At 39.1% G+C, this 27,638-nt stretch overlaps 2 protein-coding genes across 2 annotated transcripts in view; both read right to left on the bottom strand.

Annotated features, from left to right (window-relative positions):
• Positions 1-715: 715 nt before the first annotated feature.
• chrnb1l (cholinergic receptor, nicotinic, beta 1 (muscle) like) lies at positions 716-21,621 on the bottom strand. Its single transcript, XM_085140546.1, has 11 exons — positions 20,464-21,621; positions 15,673-15,806; positions 14,296-14,340; positions 13,804-13,913; positions 11,601-11,709; positions 11,336-11,483; positions 10,970-11,155; positions 10,195-10,418; positions 8,715-8,893; positions 2,251-2,389; positions 716-2,101 (listed from the first exon to the last, which is right to left on the bottom strand). Exons 1-11 carry the CDS (start codon positions 20,561-20,563, stop codon positions 1,961-1,963), a joined length of 1,515 nt encoding a protein of 504 aa, XP_084996672.1. The 5' UTR covers positions 20,564-21,621; the 3' UTR covers positions 716-1,960.
• Positions 21,622-21,718: 97 nt separating this feature from the next.
• Positions 21,719-27,638, bottom strand: part of chrnb1 (cholinergic receptor, nicotinic, beta 1 (muscle)) — a 36,177-nt gene continuing 30,257 nt past the window's right edge. The window contains exons 10-11 of the mRNA XM_085140525.1: positions 25,458-25,605; positions 21,719-24,928 (exon numbers count right to left, since the gene is read on the bottom strand). Coding sequence (XP_084996651.1) covers positions 24,782-24,928; positions 25,458-25,605 — 295 coding nt within the window. The 3' untranslated portion in view covers positions 21,719-24,781. The remainder of the gene's footprint in view (positions 24,929-25,457; positions 25,606-27,638) is intronic.

The following is a 27,638-nucleotide window of genomic DNA, read 5'->3' as shown; positions in this document are numbered from 1 at the left end:
TATATGATGAACCAGTCGAGGTCATTTTGACCCCAATATAAAATAACTGAAATAATCACAGAAATTATTTCAGTTATAAAATCTTGGTCCTGGGTCTGTCCTGGAGGTGTCTCACCTCCTCCTGGGACATGGTCAAAACATCTCACCCAGGAGGCATCCTGTGCAGATGGCCATACCACCTCAACTGGCTCCTTTCTATGTGGAGTAGAAGTGGCTCTACTCTACTCTGAGTCCCAGATAACCAAACTCCTAACCCTCACCCACTGCCCCAGTGCAAGATAGAAGTCATGACTTGACGAAGCCAACAGAACCACATCATTTGTCTGCAAATATTATGAACAGTTTTTATTTTCTGTGGCTGTAAAGGGACAAGAAACAACTTAATTAGACTAAAGCTAGCCAGACGGAATGGGCAGTTGTAGTATTTTCCGCATGCTATGCTAGCAATGAAAAAAGGAGCAAATAGTTTCAACCTTCCTGTCTGTGAATCCGGGGCAAAGGAAACTCTTTTGTTAACTAGATCTTCCAACGGAGTACTTGTCAGTCAGCAGGTGGAGGTTTCCTAACTCCTAGAAAGGTCGTTGCTGCTCAGAGTAAACATATAATGTAGCAGTATGACCGAGGCATGCTGCAGCTCTCACAGGTACAGTAGATCCAGCGTTGTCTCCCACTTCCCATCCAGGTAATGAAATCAGCAATGAAGTGTTTCTTTTTTATAAAGAACTGTAAGTGTGCACCTAGTCCCCTGGACACAGTGTGTTAATTTAGAGACCATGACAAATATTAAGTAAACAAATACTTCAGTTTATTAAAACTGCAGAGGTGGAATTGGGTGCTTTCAACTGGGGTCCCCTGGCACCTCAAAACATTTGTATTTGTAAAAAGCACTAAGCAAAGCAGGAATAGAAAACAACGATTTCACGGCACTGACAAAGTCATAAAAATCGGAATGATAGAAAAAAAAACACGTGCGAGATATTACAAAAATATACCTGTAGGGTTTGGGGTGTATGGACCCCAGTGATTCGGATTAGGGCTAAAGAAATATGATAAAATAGTTAAACTCTTTGCATCTAACTCTTCCTCCCTTCCTTCCACAGAGAATATAATAAACTGAGTATTCTGTTTTTTCTATAAATATGTTTTCCTTTTTTATCTAATCTTATGAACCATTAGAATATTAAAAGCATTAAAGTGACATACTCTTTCTCTTCACCAATATAAACTAGTCATACATTTCTAGTTAAGGTAAATAAAATATACAGAAATGATCATTAATGCTAGATAAATGATTTAAACACTACAGAGTCAAATGTACTTATTTGGGTTTTAGGAAAATTGCACTGTGTTAAAAGCATACTTACACCATTCATAAGTACAGAGCACATATATATCTTCATATTTAGTTGTAGTTAAAAATTAAATATTCTTAAATTATACATGCAAAGGCATATGCAAAAACAGGCCTCTTTAAAAATACCTTTCTTTCCTCAGCAGTGACTCTATCTTTGAACATTACGTCACTGCCCTCTACTGCCAAAAGTTCAACATTACAGTCCCAGAATCTGACCACAGTTACATGTCAAAGGGCAACAGAGTCAAAAGCTAACTACTGTATTTCAAATTACATTAAACATGAGTGTTACAAAAAAACAAACAAACAAGTATTTCAAGTGTTAGACTAAAAAAAAAAATGGGAAAAAAAACGATCACACATTGTTATATAGAGTTATTTGGATCATTTAGAGAAATCACTGTTTTACACAATTTCTGTGGCATGAAATCACAGGCGTGCTTCTACTTGTTAAGTTAATTACAAAGCATTTCAGAGGCTGACCACACACCTATGGAATAGATATTATGGAAAGTCCGATCTGGGGATCTTGGAAAGCACCAACAAGAAGTAGAAGTAAAGTGGCAACAATGACTCAAACTCCAGCTGCTGTGCATATGGAATCCACTATGGGAAGGGGTTGTCAGGTGTGTAATTGAAACTAGCATCCAGGAACATAGCCAGAGTTCCCAGGGTGGTGATGATGACAAACAACCACAAAAAGAGACGGTCCACCACCAGGGCGATGAACTGCCAGTCTCCTGTCAGCTGCAGAGAACGCACACACGCAGACACAAAACTGAGTCAGCAATGTACCGTAAGTAGGTAATGACACATGAACATCGCTAGGGCATGTCTGGAACAATCTGTACTCAGGAACTGTAGGCAGAGTGAATAACAAGCTGCTTGACACCCACCGAGTCATCCGTGTCCTGCTTCTTCAGCTGCTCGGCCATGTATGTCACAGCAGCGATGGCTGACTTCAGATTGGGAGGGAGGATCAGACAGAAACTGTCAGTGTTGGGGACTCTCTGGAGCTGCACTGTGCTCTCACACCTGAAACACAGAGAGAGAGAACATCAGCAAAGAAGATGCAAAAACAAAAATGAATAAAAGTAAAGTCAATGCAACTTTGTGGACCTTTTCTCATAACCCCCACAGGAACTTCTCCTTTAGAAGACTTTATTATTGAAAGATGAGACAGTAGTCATTTTATTTCTCAAGGAAACACATGTCCATTTCAAGATCTTTAACTAGCTTATATATGCTAAATGTTATGCAGCTTAAAAAGCAATACCAAGAGTCTGCAGTCATGCTCGTAGCTGCCTTCGTGTTTGCTAGTTTATGCTAACATGCTCACACTGACAATGCTAACGTGCTAATGTGTAGCAGCTAGAGCTTTTTTTGACCCTTCGCACTGTCTTAGTTTAGCATGTTAATGTGATAACATCTGGTAATTATAGCACAAAGCATTAACCCTCATCCTCCCAACATATTTAACATACACAGACTACAGACTGGGCTCTGTGTAGATCTCAACAATCATAACAGTAGCTACATAATAGTCTTAAAACGTATTTCGTCTCAAAGTATCATTTATTATGTATTTAACATCTTATAAAAATGTTGTTGTTTTATTACATTATTACTTAAAAGCTTCTTTAACACTGGATTTTGATTAATTTTAAGTAAGCATTAATTGTGTTGTTGTTGATGAGGATGATGATGATGATTTAACTAATCTGGACCATTTTCAATATAAAATTAATGGAATAAACACACAACCAGTCAGCCCAGCATGTCCTAGGTGGAGTTGTGTGCTTTTGACTGCTGTCCCAATTTAGAATCCCTAATTAACCTAACCCCATGCACGGTTTAATATTTATTATAGCAATTACAATATGAGATTCAACTCAAAACCCCTCTTACTGTATAATATAAGACAAAGAACAATGTGTTTTGCAAAAAAAGCCCCTTCTAACCTGGAGGATATCTTGCCGCTCGAGCTTGTCACAAAAACACTTAGACACATGTCCTCTGTGAGACGCTAAAAACTGTAGTAACGACCTCACAAATGTTTCAAAACCTGAGATTTATGCTGCGTATGTCACGAGTCACTGTGCAGCATGGTTAATCTCTGCTAAAACAAAGCATGACTCTGTTTAGACACAGAGATATCTGTCTTGTCTCTTTATAACATACAGAATGTGTCTTTGTGTGTCCTTGACCCCGGCAGGCTTCCTGCAGCTCCTCTAAACACTGAGTGACAGCAGCAAACTCCAAGCAGAAGGGTTAAGGTTTACGTGATGCAGTAACATTTGACTTCTTCATTCTTCGTCTCACACAGCTGTTCCATAAAGTGAAACACACGGGCTGACACAATCTTTGTATTTATATTAGGCCTCTTTTATTTTTGTGATAGGACGGTCGAACAGACAGACGGAATAACATGCAGGAAATGGACCAGGGAAGAGTCAAACCGCTGTTACAGCCATTCGGCATAAGGGTCAAACCACCAAATTATACTGAGACCCAGGCAGGATCTTTCTTCTTTCTTCTGCTCTGTAACTCACTTGCTTTGTAACAAACTAAACTTCATAATTAAACCAAAAGACTAGATTATGAAATGACAAATTTGAGGGATTTATGCAATCTATCTGTGTCTATAAAATTAAAATTGTCACCTGTATTTTGCACATCCTTTGTATTAAATAAAGGATTTCTATTTGAGTGTGATGTATCCATGCCTTTTATCCCACTTATTGAATTTGGGGATGGAAGAGTTCATACCTTTCTTTTGAGAATAGTTATGCTGCTCAAACTTTTCTTTGCACCCACTAGATTCACATTGTTTTCATTCTTCATTATATGAATGATATGATGCATATCATGTAACAGGCTGGCTGGGCACCACAGTGCACCTGTTACACTGGCACCATCACTACATATCTGCAGTCTATGTGTATGGTTTATAGTTGTTCAGTGTGAGAGTCGATAACTAGCACCAGAATGAGGACAGCGTCAGTAAGGAAGCAGGAAGTGTTACAGAAAGACAGCATGACAACAGATGGATATGACAGTAAAAATGAATCAACTCCCATAGGGAGGCTGGTGCTGGTGTATGCATCCGTGTGTGTGTGTGTGTGTGTGTGTGTGTGTGTGTGTGTGTGCGTGTGTGTGTGTGTGTGTGTGTGTGTGTGTGTGTGTGTGTGTGTGTGTGTGTGTGTGTGTGTGTGTGTAGGTGTGTGTGTGTGTGTGTTAAGTAGTGGTCCACACGCCACCCACATTCCACAGCTTGTATTTATTACCACAGATTCATGGAGTCCTCACTGTGACAAACACACACAGGCACATGTATATACTGTACATTGGGACTGTAACTATACCATCATGTAAATATATCTATATTGAGTTTAACTCTTATTAGAGGGGAAAAAACATAAAAAAATAAAATAAAACAAATTCGCCCAAACTGCATGCTTGCTTCAAGATGTGGGAATAGAACATGTATGCATATATGTATGCATATATGTATACTGTCTGTGAATGGTACTCATGGCCATTGATCAGTTGGTTTTGATCAGTGGTTGTTGATCAGTGGTCATGAGAATTTGCATAATTAAGATTAAGGAACTGACCTCCCAACCCATTGTTCCTTCAGTGGGCTGGTTTCAGTCATAATGCAAATGTACTGTTTATAAGATTTGGGGAAACCTGCAGTCAGCTGAGACTGAAGAAGTCACTTGGATGAGTGACGAAATGTTTCTCCCACAAAACGCTACGTCCAGATGAACAGAATCAACTTTTGGAGAACATGTATGCACTTTATAACAAGCACACAGAGTTTGGAATAGTATATATAGTAATAGTATATGTCTCATATCACCAAACATCCACAAAATTCTTATTCAATAAGCAACAAGTCTGATAGTCAACTGATAAGTAAAAGTTACAGTGTGTTGCCTCATTTTTCACAGAACCGGATGAGGCAACAGACATATAGATGAATCATGTCTGTATTTCTATGATAGCACAGCCACCATCTCTCCCACATCTAACACGACAAAAGCCTCCTATGTCTCTATCACTCAGCACCAGCTTTCCCTTCCACTCATCTATTCTTCACTGTCCCTCGAGCTCCTTTCTGTGGGATTACCCCCTAATGCCAAACCTAAACAGAGGCTTAGTGGCTGGCGACTGTGGATGTGGGTGTGGGGCTTAGCTGGGGCTGAATGTGATGCTTTTGGAACAGGATGAGAGCTGTCCAGTACAAGATCTCATTCAGGGGACTGTGAAGCTGGTTATGAGGCAAGACCCATGAGGCAAGGTACCAGCTGATTAGCCAGAATGAAGCAGGTAACATAAAGACATTATGTTTCTAAGCAACTACACTCTTTCTGGTTATCTTGAGTAGCTTATCTCACCCATCCTTAACTACTACCAATGACAGTATGAAGCAAAACATGAACAATCCTAAAACTACATCATGACACGGCTTTAAGATGCACACGCACATTCTAGTCATTTTATTAAAACAGTAAGCTGAGCATCTGGATTGAATTGTTGATGCATTTCAGAAAACATAAAATAATTACCAAAACTTGCTCAAATTCATCATCTGACCATGATTATCATTGCACGTTCTGCAGTTCATCAGTGGTAATAGGTATCATAATGTTTCAGTCAGGACTACAGAAGTTGACCAGATTAGTGGAATGCCAATCTCAACTCATTTGTATAGCGCCAAATCACAACAACAGTTGCCTCAAGGTGCTTTATGTTGTAAGTTTAAGCCTACAATACTACAATAATACCCTATATCATCCCTGCAGCATCAATAAAAAAACTAATTAGTATTTTGATTCCGTAACATATAATGTTTATATGTTACAGAATCAATGTTTATAACCGCATTAAAGCGGCAAATCACTGCTAGCGAGTGCGTGGGACTGTACGGCGTCAACGCGTTAGCACAGTTAGCTTGTTAACGCGTTAATGCTGTGCAGCCCCATGCACAGAGCGATCTGTGCTAACTCACTAACGGAGATTTGCTGCATAACGCGGTTATGGCGTTAATGTCATTTTAACAAGATTGTTATAATGTTATAATCCAACTTGTGGAGATTTGAATATATATTCTGCATTTCAGGCATGCCTTTGAAGCATCCAATACATTCTGAATTAGTACGACAATTCAAAATAGTTTAAGGTGTCTTCTTAAAAACACCTTTAACACAATCTTATGAGATATGATATCAAAGGCTCAAGGAGATGTGTTTACTGTTGCAGCCTTGACAGATCCTCTGAGCTTCTGCAATGATGGCTATAATTCTGCCAACTCCAGCACACAGTGTACTTTACTATAATAGCTGATCTGGCACCAGATCCAACATTCACACTTTGGCACACTCTACAAAGGAGATTCATGCCCACACTGGCTTTTATTAATGTTAATAGAAATAGCTTTCCCCATCAGGATCTGCACATCTCAGCTTAGAAAGAGGCTGAATCAGGATGAATTAGCCTCAGGGTCAATACTTCAGCTCTGTGGTTCTTAATATTCGTGACAGGCGCTAGAACTTTTTGGCAGTCTGTCTTTATTTGATGATATAAAACAATACATTTAATCCCGTCAAACATGTTACATTTTTGCCTGAAGAAAAATGAATATTTGTAAAAGTTTTCTGCTAGTGGAAAACTTTGTGTGGAGACTGTCTGCTGATGTGCATCACACAAACTCCATTTATTTCTATTTCTTAGTTATTTAATGCCTTGAAAAAAAACTGCCCGCTCATTTTTTTCACAACCATTCACAGACCTACTCGCTGGTTAAGACTTGTTTTAATAGTTAAAGTTAGAATTTAGCTTAGGGTTGGCGAAAGGTTTCACCTTTATAGTTGTGATGTTTTTTGTTTTAATAGGTTTGGGAGTGTTAAAACTAAAACTTCTTAGCCTTTCATCCTTAAAGGTCAAAGCCATCATTGGTGCTCAACCTGTGGCAGTCAACCCTATTCTGGTGCAGTATGTCTTTTTTTTTTTTAACTTATATTAAAAACGATTCACTTAAATGTTGGTTTTTAGGGAAACAGAAAATATTAATTCTAACTGGCACCCATCAAAATATGTTCATATTCTTCCCAAAAGTACGTTTTGGTTGCTGTCAGAATGGAGTCGGGGTTGAGGTTACCTCTGAGGATCAATGTCAATACATTTTGATTCAGAGAGAGCCTTACAGCCAGGGGCGGATCTAGAAGGGTGGCATGGGGTGGCAAGTGCCACCCTAAAATGATCCCTTGCCACCCGAGTTTTGCACATGACAGTGTTGTTTATTAAAATAAGATAGCAATCAACATTTTGAGCGTAGTTACAGTCAACAGTGAATATAAATGCTAAAACTGAATATATTGCATAGTGTTCCCCCCCTCCACCATTAGCAAATGGTTCAGCCCATAGCAGGACAGGCTTTTTTTTCTTGTTTTCAGTAGCAACCATGCTTATGATTGTGCCAGAGCACATTTTGAACAACACCATGGGAATTTCACTTTTTACACAGGTGGTTGGATGTTACACCGTGGAAATGGAAGGAAGGTGAGTGTTATTAACCCTCCGTGGTCCACGGACACACTGCACCTCCAAATCACATGACTGGTGTAAGCTGACATAGCAACAAGCTGCAGCCACGCTGAGTCTCTATTTCAGCCCACATTGGAAGTTCAGACTTCAAAGTTTTTTAATTTTAATTATAGGCCAGTAAATCCAGAGTTATGATAATATATAGAAGCTACACTTTTTTCTAAATACTGTCGTCACGTTTTTGTGTGTGTGTGTGTTTTAAGCGTTTTCTAAGGACAGTGCGAAAACAGTAAAGAAAGGGGAAAAAAACTCTTCCCTATCAGTGGAAAAATATACCATGTTGCCCAATTTAAAAAACAAAAGTCAACCATATATAACCACCTGCATATGTGTAAGAAAAAAAGGGCTTCGGTTTTGCCACCCAATTTGATTTCTTTGCCACCCTCATGCCACCCTAAGAAAATTTCTCTAGATCCGCCCCTGCTTACAGCCATACCTGTACATTTATATATATGTGGGTCAGAGTTAAGCTTCTTCCACAAACACCAGAGCAGGCAGTATCCACATGATTTCTGCACAAAGTCTGAGATCTGAGAAGAACTAATCAAAATGACAACAAGCCAACTGCTGTTTCCTGGCAATAAACCAAAGAAGTTTGAAGTAGATTGGCTCAGCGATTGTCAAGGAAGGTCACAAATAGATGAACAAAGCTTTTGTGAATTATTAATACGAAGAAAATGAAGTAGATATTTTTGGATACTCATACAATTTCACACCTCTAATAGATTGCTTTTTTTCTTTGTCATACCTGCCTCGCCAAGGTAAGACAAGATCAGGGTTGAGCTTGCGAATGAAATACTCTCCTCCCGGCTGTCGCCCATTGTAGCTTTGAATAGGTGTGTCATCAGCAGATTCCTCTTCCAAAAAAGGTTCCTCTGGTTTTGGCCTCATCATGCCAATGTATTTAGGCAGGAAATGTATGAACACCTAAAAAATTAAATGGAGGAAATCAGTGGTTTCACAGAGGTTTGTACTTTTGTTTCAAGCTGACCCAACTTAACCCAAGCATAAATTACAACTTTATAGAAGGTATCTGTTTTACTCTGTGGCTTTACATGTAATGTCACTTTTCAAACAATGAATTCAGACAAACTACAATCAACAACTACTTCATTTAACACACTTTTGCAAAGTGCCTAATAATAGTCAGCAAGAGTCAGCAAAACTTCTATTGCTATTAGATTGTTAACTTTGAATGTCAACACTCATTCACTTGTATCAATTTTTGCCATCTGTAAGTGGTGCATTTTTATGTCCTATCCAACCAAAATTCATACTAACCTTTGTATTTCTATCACATGCTTACATACTTTCAAATTATAGAATTATAATGTGCACAAAACCCTTTTTAATGAATCTGTGGAACGTGGTTTAGTAAATTCTCACCTGCTTATTCTGCTGTTCTGCTATTCTGATAATGCAGTTAAACATAATGAACCTTTATTCGTTAATTATCAATCAAATTTCATGTGTATAATAATAAATTAACACTATACACCCCTCTGCGTTTTTTGATAATATCAACGCTCTATTAACCCAGTATTTTTTGGGAGAAAGACAAAAGAACTACTTCTGGGGGAAAAATGTGAAAAGTTGTTCTTTGTTGCCTGTTTGCAAGACTTGAAAGAACAATTTGCTAAAAACACAAATGAAATATTCTGATTGGCTAAAATTAGGGTTGGGCGGGGCTAGGGCAGTCACAGATGGCCCTGCAGTGTAAATGTGAGCTTACAGTTAGAGAAAAATAAAGACAAAGTCTTCTTAACCCTTCTGTTATGTCGGCTGTCAAATTGACCCATTCTAGTGTGAAATGATCTACAGTATATTGTGTACTACAACGTCTCTGGACACTCAATATTTTCTCCCATTTCATAACGAGTGCTGTCAGATGGGAGACAGATACGGTGACAGTTATTATTATCCCATAAAAAAATAATAATGTTAAAGAGGTTTTTTTTAATAATCAGTGTCATGAAAAACTATTATATTTTATATATAGGTCTTTCCAACGTACTTTAAAAAAATGTTTTTTTGTAAAAATATATTCTCATTGAACCATGACCTGTAAGACAAAACCGTAACTAAACATCCCCTGAGTCAGGAACACAAAACACATTGCTGCACCTGAGAAACTGACATTACAGTTCAGTAATCACATATAATAAAAAATTATATGTGATCCGTGATTTCAAATTCTTACATAAACATTTCAGGTGATTATTAAATACCTTTCGGACCCAGCTTGGCATGATGTGCGTGCTGGGTGTTCGGTGATGCAGGTTGAGGACTACCACACTTAGGATGACAGAGAAGGTCACCAAGATCATAGTGAACATGACGTAGTTGACAATAATTGGGATGCCGAGGGAAGTCTCTGGGACCTTGTCAGCCAGCAGCAACATGAAGACAGTCAGAGCAATGAGGACGGAAATGGAAAGAGTCATTTTCTCTCCTGCAAAGAAAAGAGACAAGTTGACAAATTAATTATGACAGTAAGGTAGAAAACATTTTTTCTGTAGACAGTGTTATACTAACAAGAGCAGAATTCAAGACATTAAGGAACTTGCTATCAAGAGACTTGCTGATATTTATCAGACTCAGGCTGATTTCCATCAATTTCAGGGTTTAGCAATTGGCTCTAATCCGGTTATACACTGAGGTACTATATCAAACTGCTATTTTTTAGTCAGTGGTATCTTAGGCCGAGCAGCCTGCTAGGTTTGTTATACACTTGTAAAAACCCTGAAGCTTTCCGTTGAATATGTTCTGCTTTTTTGTTTGTTTTTTCATTGGCAGTGAAGCATTATTATGACATGTGTCTGCAAAAGGACAGTGAGTAACAATGATCCATCATTCACCTTCAATGTATTGTAGATCAATACAGTTCTTTAAAGGTCGCCCTGACTTACAGAGCAGCTCAAATTAGACACATGCTTGTTGTCATGAGATTAGGCTTGGCAATGATGTGTAGTCACAATGTCACAACATGTCACATGTGCTGACCTGCTCCAGGAGGCAGGTAGAAGACAAATATAGCCAACACGCTGGTGAGGATACAGGGCACAATGATGTTGATGATGTAGAAAAGAGGCTTCCTCTCTATGATGAGATAGAAGGTGATGTCCTCATACAGGTCCTCCTTAACGTTCTTTCTTGTTGGTTTGTGACAAATGGCCCATTCACCATTCTCTGTCCAAGGTGAGGTGCAAGGAGAAGAAGTTAAGTGTTAAGAGGATTTATTCTAAATCAGACACAGTCTAGTAAATAAAAAATGAAGCCACTAAATAGCTTAAAAAAATGTACGTATAGAGCACGTAAAGGTTCACAAAAACAGGACAAATACTGAAAAGCGTCACTACGTGCACCAACCAGTGAAAGCGTTCTCATCTATTACAATCTCTTGGATCTCTTTGCCGTCATCATCCAGAAAGTATTGCAGGTCAACCTCAGAGGAATCATAGGTGTACGAGCGGAAAATCATGCTGCAGTTTTGCCAGTCAAATGGGAAGTACGCCACCTATAGATTGTTAAATGAAACTCAACATATCATTTTGAACATGACTCTCAAAAAAGCGCCAAGGAGGAACCATCTATGCACTGGTACTGTTTCAATGGAAACGAGCTTAGACTGTACCTCTATAGAGCAGGAACTGCGGTAGATGGCGGGTGGAAGCCAGTTAACAGTGCCGTTACTGTAAACCAAGACGTTGACATACAGAGCCACATCAAACTGGCCGTCATTACTGAAGGAAGAGAAACGTGACATTTATTGAGACAAAGTATCCTATCACAGCATCAATCCAATACCAATTCAATTCAATTCAATTCAATTTTATTTATATAGCGCCAAATCACAACAAAAGTCGCCTCAAGGCGCTTCATAGATACAGAGAAAAACCCAACAATCATATGACCCCCTATGAGCAAGCACTTTGGCGACAGTCGGAAGGAAAAACTCCCTTTTAACAGGAAGAAACCTCCGGCAGAACCAGGCTCAGGGAGGGGCGGCCATCTGCTGCGACCGGTTGGGGTGAGAGAAGGAAGACAGGATAAAAGACATGCTGTGGAAGAGAGACAGAGGTTAATAACAGATATGATTCAACACAGAGAGGTCTGTTAATACATAGAGAGCGAGAAAGGTGACTGGAAAGGAAAAACTCAATGCATCATGGGAATCCCCCGGCAGCCTACATCTATTGCAGCATAACTAAGGGAGGATTCAGGGTCACCTGGTCCAGCCCTAACTATATGCTTTAGCAAAAAGGAAAGTTTTAAGCCTAAAAGTAGAGATAGTGTCTGTCTCCTGAATCCAAACTGGAAGCTGGTTCCACAGAAGAGGGGCCTGAAAACTGAAGGCTCTCCCTCCCATTCTACTTTTAAATACTCTAGGAACAACAAGTAGGCCTGCAGAGCGAGAGCGAAGTGCTCTAATAGGGTGATATGGTACTACAAGGTCATTAAGATAAGATGGGGCCTGATTATTTAAGACCTTGTATGTGAGGAGCAGGATTTTGAATTCAATTCTGGATTTAACAGGAAGCCAATGAAGGGAAGCCAAAACAGGAGAAATCTGCTCTCTCTTTCTAGTCCCTGTCAGTACTCTTGCTGCAGCATTTTGGATTAGCTGAAGGCTTTTCAGTGAGTTTTTTGGACATCCTGATAATAATCAATTGCAGTAGTCCAGCCTGGAAGTAATAAATGCATGAACTAGTTTTTCAGCGTCACTCTGAGACAGGATATTTCTAATTTTAGAGATGTTGCGCAAATGGAAGAACGCAGTCTTACATATTTGTTGTTGTGTTTTGTTGTTGATCAACACCAACCAGTGTTGGTGTTGATCAATCTGACACTATGTGGCGTGTCCAAACTAATACTATGATTGGTTTGATTATAATCCAAAGAGACAAATTAAAAAGTTCATCTTGACTGGAAGTCAGGGGATCATTGAACTTATTATAAATCATCCAGGAAGAAACATGAATTGGCAGTACTACTCGGTACTTGAGATATTCTAAGTTGGGTGAAACAAATGTGAAAAGTTCTTGAAAAAATTACTTACAAAATGTCCAGATTAGTACATATTTTACACTGAAAACATAGAAGACCCGTATGTTCTCCATAGCTGGTTTTTCTTTCGGCATATACACTGAAGCGCTGAGGTGTACCAATAATTATTCACACTCTAACCTGTGGCTCTTTGAAAAGTCTAACCCTCAAAGGTTTTCATGGGGACAATGTAGTTAGGCAGCATCAGATGGTAGTCTGTAGAATGACTTTGGACACCAAGAACAAGTAGAAGTGAGTTGAGACAAGCTCTGGGTGGTGGGGAAAAGTTACTGGTGTTTGGAGTATCTTCTGGGCAGACGACACAGGACAAAGAGACTTGGTGGTGGAAAGAGGAAGTGCAAGAAAACACTCAAAGGTTAGTGAAGAAACAGTGGGACAGTCAGGAAGATGAATAAAGTGCACAGAGTACTGGAGGCTAATAATATAAAAAAGAGAGGTGGCAAAGCCAAAGGAAAGCAGGCAAGGGTCTCTGTGGACTCTGTGGAGCCTGGACAGGTGGAGGTATGCTCTGGAGAGAAAAGGAATGAAAGTCAGTAGTAGCAAACAGAATACGTGTGTGTGAATGAGAGAGTGGCAGGTGGAAAGATGAAAATGGAAAGAGTATCAAAAGTCAAAAGGAAAGTTTACAAGATGGTAGTGAGACCTGATGTGACATGTGGTTTGGAGATGGTCTAACTCAGCCAAATGTGGTGGACCAACCTCGTCTTTAGGGCAGGCACTCTGTTAGTCATGCAAGATGTTGTAAGTGTGAGCGCAGTCAGGACACTCACTTGTTTATGAGGTAGATGTCAGGTCGCCACACCTTGTTGGGAGGAATTCTCAGAACATTAATGTCGTCATATTCAGCTGGGTTCCAGGACAGCCTGTAGTCTCTCCATTCCTGCAGGGATGAACAAAAGGAGAAAGGCAACGTGAATCACGAAAAAGAAAAAGAGTAAACAGCCGAACAGACAATGACAGTGATGTCCCTGGCATTCCCATCTTTGATTCTCCAGCCTTTGGCAAGTCATTTAATCCCACTGACATAAACATTCACAGTCAAGCACACATACTGTCACAAACAGAACAGCCATCCTGAAATCTAATCAGCGAGGGCAAGGGAGCGAACTGAGACAGTGAGTCAGAGAAAAAGTGAGATAAAACATGAAATAATTTGTAGTTATGAAAAGTGACAAGTCCGTTTGAGGGCAGAGCGAAGGAGCACAGGAGAGAGGAGTCAGAGCAAGGCTCAGTAATGAAGATGAATGTTTTCATGCTCGTACCAGATTCATGAACACGTTAGTCGTCATCTCGCCGTTCTTCTCATTCTGCAGTGGGATAATAACAGGGAGAGGGGTGGACGTACGTACATTAGTGATGCCACCATATCTTGTTGTGTATGACAGTACCATTACTTTCAGACCTCCTCTATTGAAACTAATCGAGACAGATGAGTGTGATCCTGGTTCTATTCAAACTCAGCAATCAAATTACATCTTAGGTAAAAGATAGGGTGGGAATGTATTTTAGACATGGTGTAGAAGCATGCGATGCTATGAAGTAATTGTTTCCTTCCTTTCTTTAGCATATTTTTTTTCACAGTTACATATTTCCAATCATTAAAATAATTTTAATATTAGATAAAAAAAAAATACAAATTACAGTTTTACCTGGTGCTATGTAAAGAAAAGTAATTGCCCCTTAAATCTAATTACTGGTTATGCCCTCCTCAGCAGCATGAACTGCAATCAAGCATTTGTGGTAAATGGCAAAGAGTCTTTCGCATCACTGTGTAGAAATTGAAACCACTCTTCTTTGCAGAATTGTTTTGATTTGGGCACAGTAGAGGGTTTTCAAATGATGCACGGCAAGTTTAAAGTCTTTCAAAAGTGTTCTCCATATGTATTTTTGTCAGAAGACGTATGCTGATGTTTTCTCCTGGCTGTTAATAAACTCACCGTTTGATTGCACTTTTCTGGGGCCTCCGTGGTTTGTGACACTGCTCTACATTGATCGATTTCGCAACAATAATATTTTCCCAAAAGTCATAAATATGTTTCAAGGACAAAGTGAGATGAGCCTGTGGTGTTGTTGTTGTTGTTGTTGTTGTTGTTGTTTTTGGTCAGCAGTGGTTGTCGCCTCAGAACTCTCCCTGGATGCCATTTTTGCTCATTCACTTTCCTATTGTTGAAACATGAACACTGAACTATGACAAGTAACACCTGCAGGTCTTTAGATACTGTTCTGGGTTCTTTTGTGATCTCTTTGATGAGTTGTCAGTATGGTCTTGGAGTAATTTTGTTAGGCCAACCAGTTAGAAATGGCTTTGATGTCAATGACTTAGATCCTGGCGTGTTGTGCTGCTGTTTGAGAGCTTTTAGCTTACTTCACTTTGTCAGAGTTGCCATTTAAGTGATTTCTTCATTTCTTCATCACGTAGGGCCAAGTAAGTTTGGATAGTCTTGTTGCAGATTGAGAAAAGGATTTGCCATTTCATTTATTGTGCTGTAATATGTTTGGATTTTGAAATAGCTAAAAATTCAGTTTAAACTGGTACATATAAAGCCAGCCCTATTAGGAATCCTTAACTGGTAGGATGTAGAATATTTTGTTTGCATGTCTGAGGGCATATTTGAGCATTGTTTACGTTGTTCATTTACCAAGCTGACAAGCTGAGAGAGGGTCATCCCCACCCGCACCGTCACCTTATCCTCCCAGTAACGAGCTGGTCTCACTTTCATGTTGTAGTTTTCAAATAGCTTCTGATGAAGCCTTCTCTCTGTTTCAGAGGCTCCTGCATGAAGGCATCAATGCAGACACATAGTATAATGAAGAGGAAATGATAAAAAAAAAGGAACAGCAGTGATATTAAGAACAAAAACGCAACAAAGAAAAAGGAAGGATGAAAATCTGGTGAAGGGAAGAAGTGATGAAGGTAAAATAAGAGAGACAGCGAGGCCTTAGAGATCATATAAAACAAGTAGATCTTTCAATGTGAAATTTTGCATTTTATACATGAAATCACAAAAAAAGAAATGACACTGGAGTCACAAATAAAAATTCTGCAGTGGCATAGATGGCAATTATCTCACCAATGCCCTTAAAGAGTCCGTCATCAGGCCTGTTGTTTCATATTTAACTATGTAACTGTAGTAACTGTGCAGGTTACTACAGTTACATAGTTATCATTCTGTTCTGTCACATAACTACAGTGATAGATCCTCTGATCAAACCTGGACAAGTCTCAAATAATGATGTCAGTGTGTGTTTAAGTGATCAGAGCTGGGAATTAGTATAATGACTATAAATGCATGTAAATGTTGTAGCCTGTTTTATTACAAATGCAAGTAAAACATTGACCTTAGATCTATTACCACTTAAACTTTTTCCTTTTGTTAGATTGTCAGTCACTTGCATACTTTTGGCATGTTCAAAGGTGCTATAGAAGTAAAGTTTAATTGACTAAAAAAAAAAAAAGGCACAAAGAGAAAGGCTTGAACAAGTCTCAGTGTATGTGAGTGAGATAAAGTTCAACACAAGCAAGTCACATGTTGATTTGTGGATTTGAGTCACTGACACCAAACCACAGCATGTTTGCTCTTCAGGAATCACTGAGTCAGGCCTGCAGTAGTTTGAGGTTCAGTTCCCACTGAGATTAGCTACGCTAAAAATATCATCTAATCTATATTGTGGACAGACCACTGCTCTGTTATGTTGTTCATACTCAAACACGTATCAGCAGGCTACTTATTATTATTAGTTAGAATTTACAATTATTCTGAATATGAATACTGCATTTGTGAGATATGGTCGATTTACATGAGCAATTTTTTTTTTTTTAATTTATTTATTTTTAGAAAGAGGGGCAATACATATTAATGAACATTTTAATAAATGTAAATATGCCAGATTATAGCCTTGGGCTAATTTCCATCTGCAGACCCTCTGGCAGGTTGGTGTTAAACACAAGTTAGTAAAAACATACAGAGACACTATTTACAGGTCATGTGACAAGGACAAAAACAGTCATCACATTATACCAGAACAAACAATGACAAGGAGAGTGGACACAGAGGACAGTATAGATAACAATAACAGAAACACATCAATTATATTGCACAAACCCCAGTATTGTACATGCCCTGACCGTCGTGATATTGCGTTCACCCATTGCACTAACAGTTGTTTCCCTTTTTGTAATACACTAACTCTTTTTCCCATCCAATATAAAGCATGATTATTAAACATGATTACATGTTTGTGTGTCCCTCAGCCGCCCTTTTAAGTGACTCTTAAAGATGGGTAGACTTGTACTTTCCCTCACTGACAGTGGAAGACTATTCCAGAAGCCCACTCCCTGATATGACAGAGCATTCTGTGAAAAGGTGGTCCGCCTGAATGTCAATTCACAATCACCTCTAACAGTGTCAGTCAAGACCCGGCAACACTGCTAGACTTTTGTTTAATAAAATCACTCATTGGTGGAGGCGCCAGACCATGTATAACTTTGTATATTAGACAGGCAGTTTTAAATAATTTGAAATTAGTAAAATTTAAAAACTTGTATTTTTCTAAAATTTGACAATGGTGATATGAAAAAGGTTTTCTTTTTATCTAAAAAGCCTTTTTCATATCACAAATAAAAGTGATAGATCTAAAGTTTATGATTATAAAGGGTCAAAAGACATAACGGCAGTGTGAGATAAGACAGGATAGGCCCCAAAACACAACTTTATTGCTGGAATTACAGAATACAAACTTAAACTGGGAATATGCTAGGAGTCAAACTAACACACAGGCAGAACACACAGCCAGGAAATGAGGCAGAGCACGACAAAACACACAAGGAAATGCAGACGGGATAAACACAGGGAATCAAGGCAGAGTGGAAACACCTGGCAAACACAGCTGGATAATAATCTAACAGGCGAGTGAAGCAAACCATGAACCATCAGTTTTACTTCATGACCATGAAGCACACTGTCAAAATTAAACAGGAAGCATGAGAAACACACACTGAGATTCAGACTGACTAACTACAGGGAACTGGGGAACGAGGGAGCAAGACAAGACATGGAGACACAGAGTGACGGCAAGAGAACGAGGGACAGAATTGAACATACATAACAATGAAGCGCCTTGAGGCGACTTTTGTTGTGATTTGGCGCTATATAAATAAAATTGAATTGAATTGAATTGAATAACAAGACCTGATAGACTCCACAGGTAGGCAGCACAAACGCTGGGTCAGAGACCCAGGACCATGACAATCATATTTTTAACTATGGTTGTTAGGAAATCCATCATTCTACTTGTGTTGTTCTTTTCAATAATGTGTAGGACAGAACAGCTATGGCACGGCTTAAAACTAACTAAAAGAAATACATTGATTTGTTCAAACATTTCAATGCCGTCACGGATCTCCAGGTAAAGTTTGCAGAAAGTGTCTAAAACTGTCAACGCAAATCTAAGCTGAAGATGTAGGATCTTGATTTGTATATGCATGTCATGATGTGTACTTTTTGTATACTTGTGCCCTGGCACCTAAATTAGTAATGAAATCTATAATGTCATTATACAAACACATTACACAAGTTTTACAAATACTGTATACTTCATGAACCGAGGCAAAAATTTGTAATCAACTTAATTTATTTACTGTTTTACTGTTATACTGTATCCAACATCTGTTGAAAAGAAAGGATATTCGAAAACTGGGAATCAGTCTATGCTGGAGCTCAAACTAAGACATGAATGCATGTGTCAGATTAACACACATAAAAGAGATTTCGCTTAACCCAAAGCTGTTTTGTTCTTAGTTTGTGTCCATGAGGAGACAATTATGATAAAAATGAAGAAATATTAATCAACATCAGTTTCTTAAATGCCAAAAGAATTGTTCTGAGGGAAAAAACAAACCAAACCAAAATAAACACAGATAAAGCCATGTTAAACTTTCCACTAGAAAGGAGAAGATATGTAAAAAATAAAGTTTTCATAGGACTCAGAATACCCTGAGAGCTTTTAGTTAAGACCACTTTTTAAAAAGTTATGAGATGGTTTGGTTCTTGAAAGCAAAGATATAAAGAAATTAGGGGCGGCTCAAAACTTCTGCGCAGTACTGTAAATTAACTGCATCAGTTGAATTGTACTTAGATATTATTATTATTGTCATTTAATCTCTGTCAAGTTATAATATTTTAAAAAGACAATGTCTTAGAAGTCGTGTATCGCAGAAAGCTCAGCATTAGGGACTCCTTCTTTCCAAATATGCGATTAAACAGCATGTTGCAAAGACAGAGGACAGACGGGACACGCAGGAGAGGCAGGGCAGGTGCTGGTGGTGTACGATGGGTAGCAAAGGTGACTGAGCTAATGTAATTGATATGTAGTAAGGGAGTAGGATCAAAGGGATGACTGAGATACCAGCTCCATCGGGGACAAAATTAGATTCTGATTAACGAACAATGATGTGTTAATGTGATTCATTATGTGTTCCAGAGGAGAAGAAGGAGGCCGCTCTTGTTTTCAAGTGGACAACATCTGTGGAAGGACATAAAATACAGGCTTTGTTCCCCTGGGACTGCAGTTTTATTGCTGCTGAAACATACCTGTAAATTCTCACTGGCTGTATGACAAAAGGTCAAGAAATGGCAACAATCATGGTGGAATTCACATGTGAAGCTTTTGCTTTTCACTCACATTATGGTGTCAGGAGGTCAAGGTTATTGTAGGGTCTTTACCTTACTATAGGAAGCGCCTTGAGGGAACTGCTGCTGTGAATTGGCACTATATAAATAAAACTGACCTTGAGCTGAACCTGCTTAAATCAATTTTAATCATGATTTTAACACGTAGCCTTTCCCACTCAAAAGCGGGGGAATTAAAAAAAAGAACATCAAGAAAAAAAACAGGAGATGGAATCAATAGCAATTTAACTGGAGTGACAGGGTGAAGTTGTGGATGTGAGATACTTGTGTGTTATCTGATCTGACTGGAGCTGTCTGATTCAAATTATGCCTCGATTCCTCCACACGAAAACAGATTCCCTTCGATCCCACCAGGAAATAGGTAGCAGTTAGGACATATAGATGAATAGGAACACTGCACTGCAGGTCACCAGCAACCATGGCTGTTTGTTTTTAGTTGAAGTTAAAAGTTAAAGGCAGTTTTCCATTTTTTTATGTTGTTCCTTCGTTTTTTTAGTATAATGAACATTTCACTATGTAGGTTTTGATTTAGATGGAAGAGAAACATCATGTCTCTCTTCTGAAAATACTTATTAGTAATCATGCTGCTATTAGTTCCAGGGATGCTCATTAGCCAGACTTATGTGGCCAGATTATGCGACATTTAATCAGCTTAGCATGATTCATCTTAAAATCTATTTTTAAACATCTCAAACCATGAAAACTAATGGCACACACTGGCATTCCTAAAAACGTCCTTACCAGTGAAAGTAAGGCAAAAGCAGCCACACACGAAGAGAAAGGTATTCATCCTCATGCTAGTGCTCAGGTACATCTTCATTTGTCCAATAATGGCAATCATGTCATCTTCTGGACTCTTTGTTAGCCAACCAAAGGCTCTTCTAGCGGCCGCAGCCAGTCACGTCCCACCTTCACCTGGATACAAGATGAATGGTCACCCCCTAAAAGCTCAGGAAAATCAGTGCGCTGCTCCAGCTGGGTTACAGCTAGTTAACACCCCGAACGGCACGCGCTCTTCAGCTAACGACCCTGTCTCCTGTCCTTTCGTCTCTTTTGTGGCCATGACTCTCTGGGTGAAACCATGACCTGATTGGATGGATGTGCTGGGGGGGTGCGCTTGTACTGGGAACTCTGAGGGGCAGGCACCTATGGTGCTCACCAATCTGAGGTTAGCACTGCGGGGATTGTGTGTGGGAGTAAGAGGAAGTGGAGGGGGTGGTATGGCTATGTGCTGTGGGTTATGACAATGGAGATATTTTTGGGAAGTTGATTGGGGGGTTGTCAGTAGGCGAAGGATGATTGGTGGTGCTGTAAAGCTGACGTGGGTCGTGCTGTAGGTGGCTTCTCTGGCTCTCTTAACTTTTAATGCCTGCTTGATCCCTTCAGCTATTCGTCTTCCCTGGTAAATTAAATCTTCTCTACCTCCTTCAAGGCTTTAAATATTCATTTTCAGCCTCCCTCCTTGGGGATTGTTGCAGTCATACCCACTGCGCTGTGCTGTGTGTGGTATCATCTGGCCATTATATCCCTGAGTTAAATTGGTTTTCAAATATTAAGCAGTTTTACTGAAAAGGTTGACAATAAAAAAAATATTAAGCTCAGTTTTACAGGAATAGCTTGTCATCAAAGTTTTATTTTATGTCCTTTAAACAGGTGTACAAAAGTATCCTGCGGGGGAAATGCAGTGATTTAAAGGCACTATGTGTGGAATTTTGACTTCCCAGCTGCTGCCCCCTAGTGGTCTGACACCAGTAAAAGCAGTTTATATCCACCAAGACTCAAAACTTCATCCATATCATGCAGGAACTGAGCCCCAGGATCCAGAAGGATCCTGATCATTTTGTCAGTGTTTTTAATTTCAGCTTAATATTGTCTCTGTGTACGTCTCCTAATGTCTCCTTGCATTGATATAGAATCCTTCCAAGCCCATCTTTTACGCAGATCCACCATTTTTTGAGTAATCCTGAATATAAAGAGAGAGACAGCGACGAACCACCACAAACACTGAATTTATTGTCTGATTTTTCTACAAATCAAAAGTAGCAAAATCGATTATGCAATTTAAAAATAAAAAAATGATTTTAAACCAAAACAATATTTCAAGACCGTGCCTGTCAAAGACGATTGTTATTTCCATGTGCATCAACTTTTTTTGCGTGACATGGCGTACAAACCCATCAACATTTAGAAAGGTCATCTCCACACAGAAGGAAGGAAGTGGCACAGAGATACAGACAAAAGTAGGCATTCACAGATTTGACACCGATTAAGTCAGCTTCAACATGAAGAGGAAGAGCAGGAATGGAGGGGGGCTGTAAAGCAGCTTGCAGTGGCATAGCAACCACAGACAGGCTAAAGTTTAATCCCTACAATGTATGAGATTTGTAAAGTTGGGTGCGTAGAACAGCATCAGCTGATCTGCAGGGATTGTAGACTGGGTTTGACTTTGTGACCTCCATCAGTTAATGCTATGCTTATTTATATTTATGTTCATTGAAATAGTGAAATGTAATTTTTTTTACTGTTTAAAACAATGTTGATGTTCTGGTAAAAGAAACCTAAATTGATTAAATTATGAAATAAACTTCTTTTGAGAATCTTTCTAAACAGCACAAGTGATGGGGTTCGTCTGTTCTTTAGGTACAAATTCCCATAAAAACTATGGCTTTAGTCACACTGTGATTTAAGGAGCTGAAAATGAAAGGCTCTGCTTCACAGATACTGTGGCGTGATGAAATCTAGAATTACCAAACTTCTTGGCAGGAGCAGGGAGGTGATGCCAACACTGATGGAGAGGTCTTAGTAAAAAGCACCTCAGCATTGCTGATTCTGAGTTTGATGTGAGCTCGAGGCAAGAAAAGATGTGGATGAAAATATAAAAATGGAGATGGATGTTTTTTTGCGATAGAGGGCTGTGAGAACTACAAGCGTAATGATCGATGAAGCAAAGGCCCCCGAGTGAACTCCGGATTCTGCTCTATCTCTGATCCTTCGTGTTGCTTTTTATGAAGCTGATGTCTATATTTCAAGCCTCATAAAGTTCATCTTTCCTCCATCCCCTACTCTCTGTCTCTGACTTTAAATTTCTCTCCTCTCGGTTGGGTCATTCCATCCTCTCTCCCTCATGCTGGTGAGCCTTTGCAGTGTGAAAACATAAAACTATAAATCAACATCAGATTGAGACTTAAGTGAGGGGAAAAATGCCTCTGACTTGACCTCCTGTGAGCTGCCATTCTCAGCGTGAATACATCATTCAGAATGACCTCTGTGTTTGTTTTTGTGCAGCCTGGCTTCTCAAAGCTACTCTTTCATAGAAGGTTACGTGTTAGACGGGAAAGGGAACAAGTGCAATTCAACCACTAGTGTAGCAATAACGTCATATATGGTGGTCTATAATACTGAGGGGCTATCAGTGCTGTCGCCAAGGTGGGCTGCCGTGGACTGGCAGAATTTCAGCCCCCAAATACTTGCTCTAATAGATCTCAGTGAGAGAGTGTATTTACACAGAGAAATAACAGGGAAGCCCATGCAGTAGTGTCCGGTGACCAGTGCCAACATGTGGGGATATTAATAGCAGGGTGGGCAGGTGATAGCATTCTGAGAACAGATGGAGCCTTTGATATTCTCCCCTCAGATCTCTATTTAAAAGCCAAAAGCAAAATGAAAGCACAAGACCAAGAGGACAGGTGTGGTAAAAGGGACATGCAGCATGTGTGTGTCCAGATAAAACGAGGCACCGAGAGGCACGGGTCTTCTCTATTATTGGGAATTCCATTGGCTGTTCGTGCAGCAGATGAATGGGGTTGGTGTGCTGCTCCGTTACATACACCAATGCCTGAAATGCAGAGGATTACTGTGTCTGCAGAAATATACCGCAAAGCATGTGCCACTCTCCAGCACATTCTGACATGGGCTTGCAGCACGCTCATTATAGGGCCTGGTTTGTCTTGGTGTTTATGTGTTAACACCACATATGAACACCCAGTCCTGGAGCCACATTTCAAACCCTACTACAGCTAATAACAAAATAAAAAAACGCTGGTAGTTTATATTGTAGCATTTATACGCATGTAAGGTATGCTAACATGGGCTTAGTAGTTACAATTCATGCAATTTCATCAATGCATTTATTATTTTTTGTTATTTTAATTATTTTAAAATTTTAACATACAAACTGTCACTGGCAACACATCTGGAATTAGGAGAAGGGTTTGGGCTAGATTCATCTTCTGAGGTAAACCTACCCTGACTAAAAATTTTGGAGACTTGTGAAATGTAAGTAGTTTTTCATGTGATGTACATCAGAATTGTTATTTTCTTTGTTTTCTTTTACAAATTCTGGTTGAGTCAGGTTTAGAGTCAGCATCGATGAAAATTATTGCCCCTTTATAGTCGCGTCTTTGAGTCTGCTAAAGCCCAAATTAACTAAATTTCACCATAGGATGATGGGTGTGTCCATGTCTGCAACAGAGTGTAACCCTGTTAACTTTCTGGTATCCAAGTCCTTACAGTGGAAACCTAACCATTTATTTTGGTTGAAGCCAAAACTGTTTGGGTTTTTTTTTCGGCTGCTTTTGATTTCTGTGTGTCAGATTATTGTCTTACTAATGAGAAAACTTGGAAAGCAATTATATAAACACAAAAATTGCATATTGTAATTGCCTTGATTGAATGGAGCTAGGGTTGGGGTTATTTAGACCATAGACCTTATTTAGTCCTAACTTATAACCCTAATCGTGGGCTTGCAAAGTACGCTATATGAATTTGGGGTTTTGAAAGCTTTTCTCCCAAATGTAACAAACACAGTAAAAGTTTAAAATTCTACAAATCTAAAAAGAACACCATAAAATCCATATGGTTTGTCAGTTACTGGCCCTTTAAGTACTAGTACAGCTATAATTTAAAAAGACTGGGACATATGCATTGTGTGTTTCACGATGAGGCAATGCATTGGAAACTGTACTTATTTTAACAGTTACAATTGTCTTCCTCTACTTGTACAACAAGGGATTCGCAACTTCCAGCAACGTGGTTCATGAAAATCAGACACCCCTGTGCTTCAGAAGGGTTTGAAGGGGTCTGTAGGGGTATGGTTGAAGCTAGCATCGGCGAAGATGGCCAGCGTGCCCACAGTGGTGAAAACGACGAAAATCCACAGGAACATCCGGTCCACCACCATTGCCACATATTGCCAATCTTCTTTCAGCTAAAAGAGGCCAGCGAAAGACAAGAGATTAAAAAGAGAAAGAACGGGTACGATAGAAAGAAAATGAATATGAAGAAAGGAAAACAGTGGGAAAATGGCAAAAGACAGACAGACACAAGAGACAAAAAGACAACAGTACAAATGTCAGAAATAAAACCATGCTGTTCAGATAAACAGTAGAGAGGAAGAAAAAATGGAAGGGCAATAAACATATTAATGCTCTAAGGTTTAAGTAAATGATAGCTCTAACCCTGTGATAATATGTTCGTGCTCCTCAAAAATGTCATCTCAAATCTTGACAATTGGGGGACAAAGAAAACTGTCATTCTAAGTGATATGCATTACAAAAATACTTTTGCTTGGTTTATGTTTAAGGTTTAGGGCTAGGGGTCATCACTAAAGACAACTTAGATATTCAGTGATTAAGCTTTATCTGTCGAATGCTCAAAATGATCAAACCCTGCCCTTCACTCCAGATGTGACCTTGCGGCTCTTAGAAGGTTAAACGTGCTCAAACATTTAAACTTACCGCTTCATAGTCTTTTTCAGCCTGCAGAGCCTCGGCTATGTATGTGATGGCCTCCATGGCTGACTTGAGCTCATCAGGTAGTGCAAGGTAGGTACTGGGGCCATCAATGAACTTCCTCAGGTCTGTGCATATGCCATCCGGCTGGTACCTTCATGACAGCACAATTATAATAATGTTACAGAAAAGTATCAATAATAAACAAAATATTGTGATGGTAAATATATATGCCTGGACGGATTCAGGAAAAAGACAGAGTGTCAACACCCAAAGACAACAAATGCACACGAGCGTGCAGAATGTAGCGATGTGTGAGCAGGTGTCAGCCCACGCTAATTAAAAGCTGTAAAATAGCTCAGCTTTTATGAGCTGGGCTGCGCGTCTCCTTTGCACTCTACTGTCAACCACAGAGGAATAATGAGAAGGTCAGAGGAGCTCCCCGGGTCCCCCTCTGCGAGTTTGTACAAGGCGCTGCCCTTCACATGCTGACCAAGCTGCTCTGTGTGTGTGTGTGTGCATGTTTCTGTGTTTAGTTGTTGCCCTTAGTTACCAACTGTCAGCTGCTGCTGGGTGCCAGGAGTTATTGGGAGAAACTAGTAGAAAGGTGTTGTGTGTACCTGTGTGACTCTGCTGTCAGTTATAAATACTGTATTAATGTGACAGTTCTAACTTTAGAGGTCAAGTTATTTCATTATTTTCAAAACATAGAAAGTAAAAAATGTGTTACGTCGGTTAGTTACATCGCAAAAAGACAATCTTCGAAGGCACTATTATTGAACTTTATAATTTGCAATTATTATTTTATTTTATTACTATCATGTCTACTTTCAGACTAGTTAAGACAAAATATCCAAAATGCTTTTTTTTTTACAATTGTTTACAATTACAAAACATTGACTATTTTATATTTATACAAATTAATACATATGTAGTTTACATATTTAAATACATGTATTTGGGATGTGAGTAATTTATTGTTAAAGGGTATTTAAAATTGTTTTGAATAAATAATGCATGAAATTTTATGACTCTCACCAATAACCTCAGACAAGCCTGTTATTAGAAGTTAATTCGTCATCAGCACCATAACAATATGATCAAACAAGTCGTTAAATATGACCAAAATTTGTAATATATAGTTAGATTAGATCATGCTAACTGCTAACTGAAGCCTGCCTTGTCATTGATGAGTTACTGTTGCTATGACAATCTGGTAGTAAATCAAGAGCTCCCGCCATCCAGCCAAGAAGTAACGTACACGTGTGAATGCCCTGTTACTACTACCACTATAATTATAAATGTTAGCCAGCTTTAACATCTGGTCAAACCACAGCAAGTATGTCAGTCTAGTATCAAAAATGTTAATTGTACTAAAATGGGCATTGTGGCATTATTTCCATCAGTCCGCTCTCATGCGTCTGGATTTAAAAGCAAGAGAAAGACCGTGTTTCTAAGTTAGTCGGCACACTCTCGCACTAGCATCACAAAGTCTTACACTTTCCTTCTTTTTCTACCCCCAAAAATGTGCGCTCCTGGAATGCATTACTTTCAAATTTGTGCTCAATACCATGAAAAAAAACCATAACTTAACAATTCATTGTCATGAACATAAAAACATTTTACTTTTTCGTGACTATTTCACAAACTTCTGTGAGATCAGACCGTTTCTTATGAATTCAACTTGTTATCTTGAATTCTATTATTCTATTATTGGATTCTGACTTCCTGTTGAACACTGATATAGTCTTGCTTCACACAGTTGATAATTTCCATTACATAACTCATTCTATAATTTTTCAGTAATAATTCTTGCACGGAATCATGCAGCATGTCCTTCAACAATGGCACATTAATTATGTCCTTGTTGCCTTCAGCAGAAAGACACACTAAGACCTCCTATACTTCTATGAACTTACGAAGTCATACAGCATGCAAGCACATCACAGCTGAAGTGCTTTTCTGAGAAGTAGCATTGCTTAAGTTCCAGCCTAAAAGTTTATGGATTTTCACCTGACGTCAATGACCTCTACAAAGGCAGCACTTCTTTGCAGAGCAGCTGCTTTTCTTATGAAACACCTCAAATATTAAACACCTCCTTTTTTTGAAAAACATTTCAAAAAAGATTGACAGGATAGGCAGGTATCCACCAGAGGGCAGTGTAGCACAACGTTAAAAGTGGTAACC

Source organism: Neolamprologus multifasciatus, chromosome 3 (genome assembly GCF_963576455.1).
Source record: "Neolamprologus multifasciatus chromosome 3, fNeoMul1.2, whole genome shotgun sequence".
Lineage (NCBI taxonomy): Eukaryota > Metazoa > Chordata > Actinopteri > Cichliformes > Cichlidae > Neolamprologus > Neolamprologus multifasciatus.
This window is presented reverse-complemented; position numbering and strand designations above follow the sequence as displayed.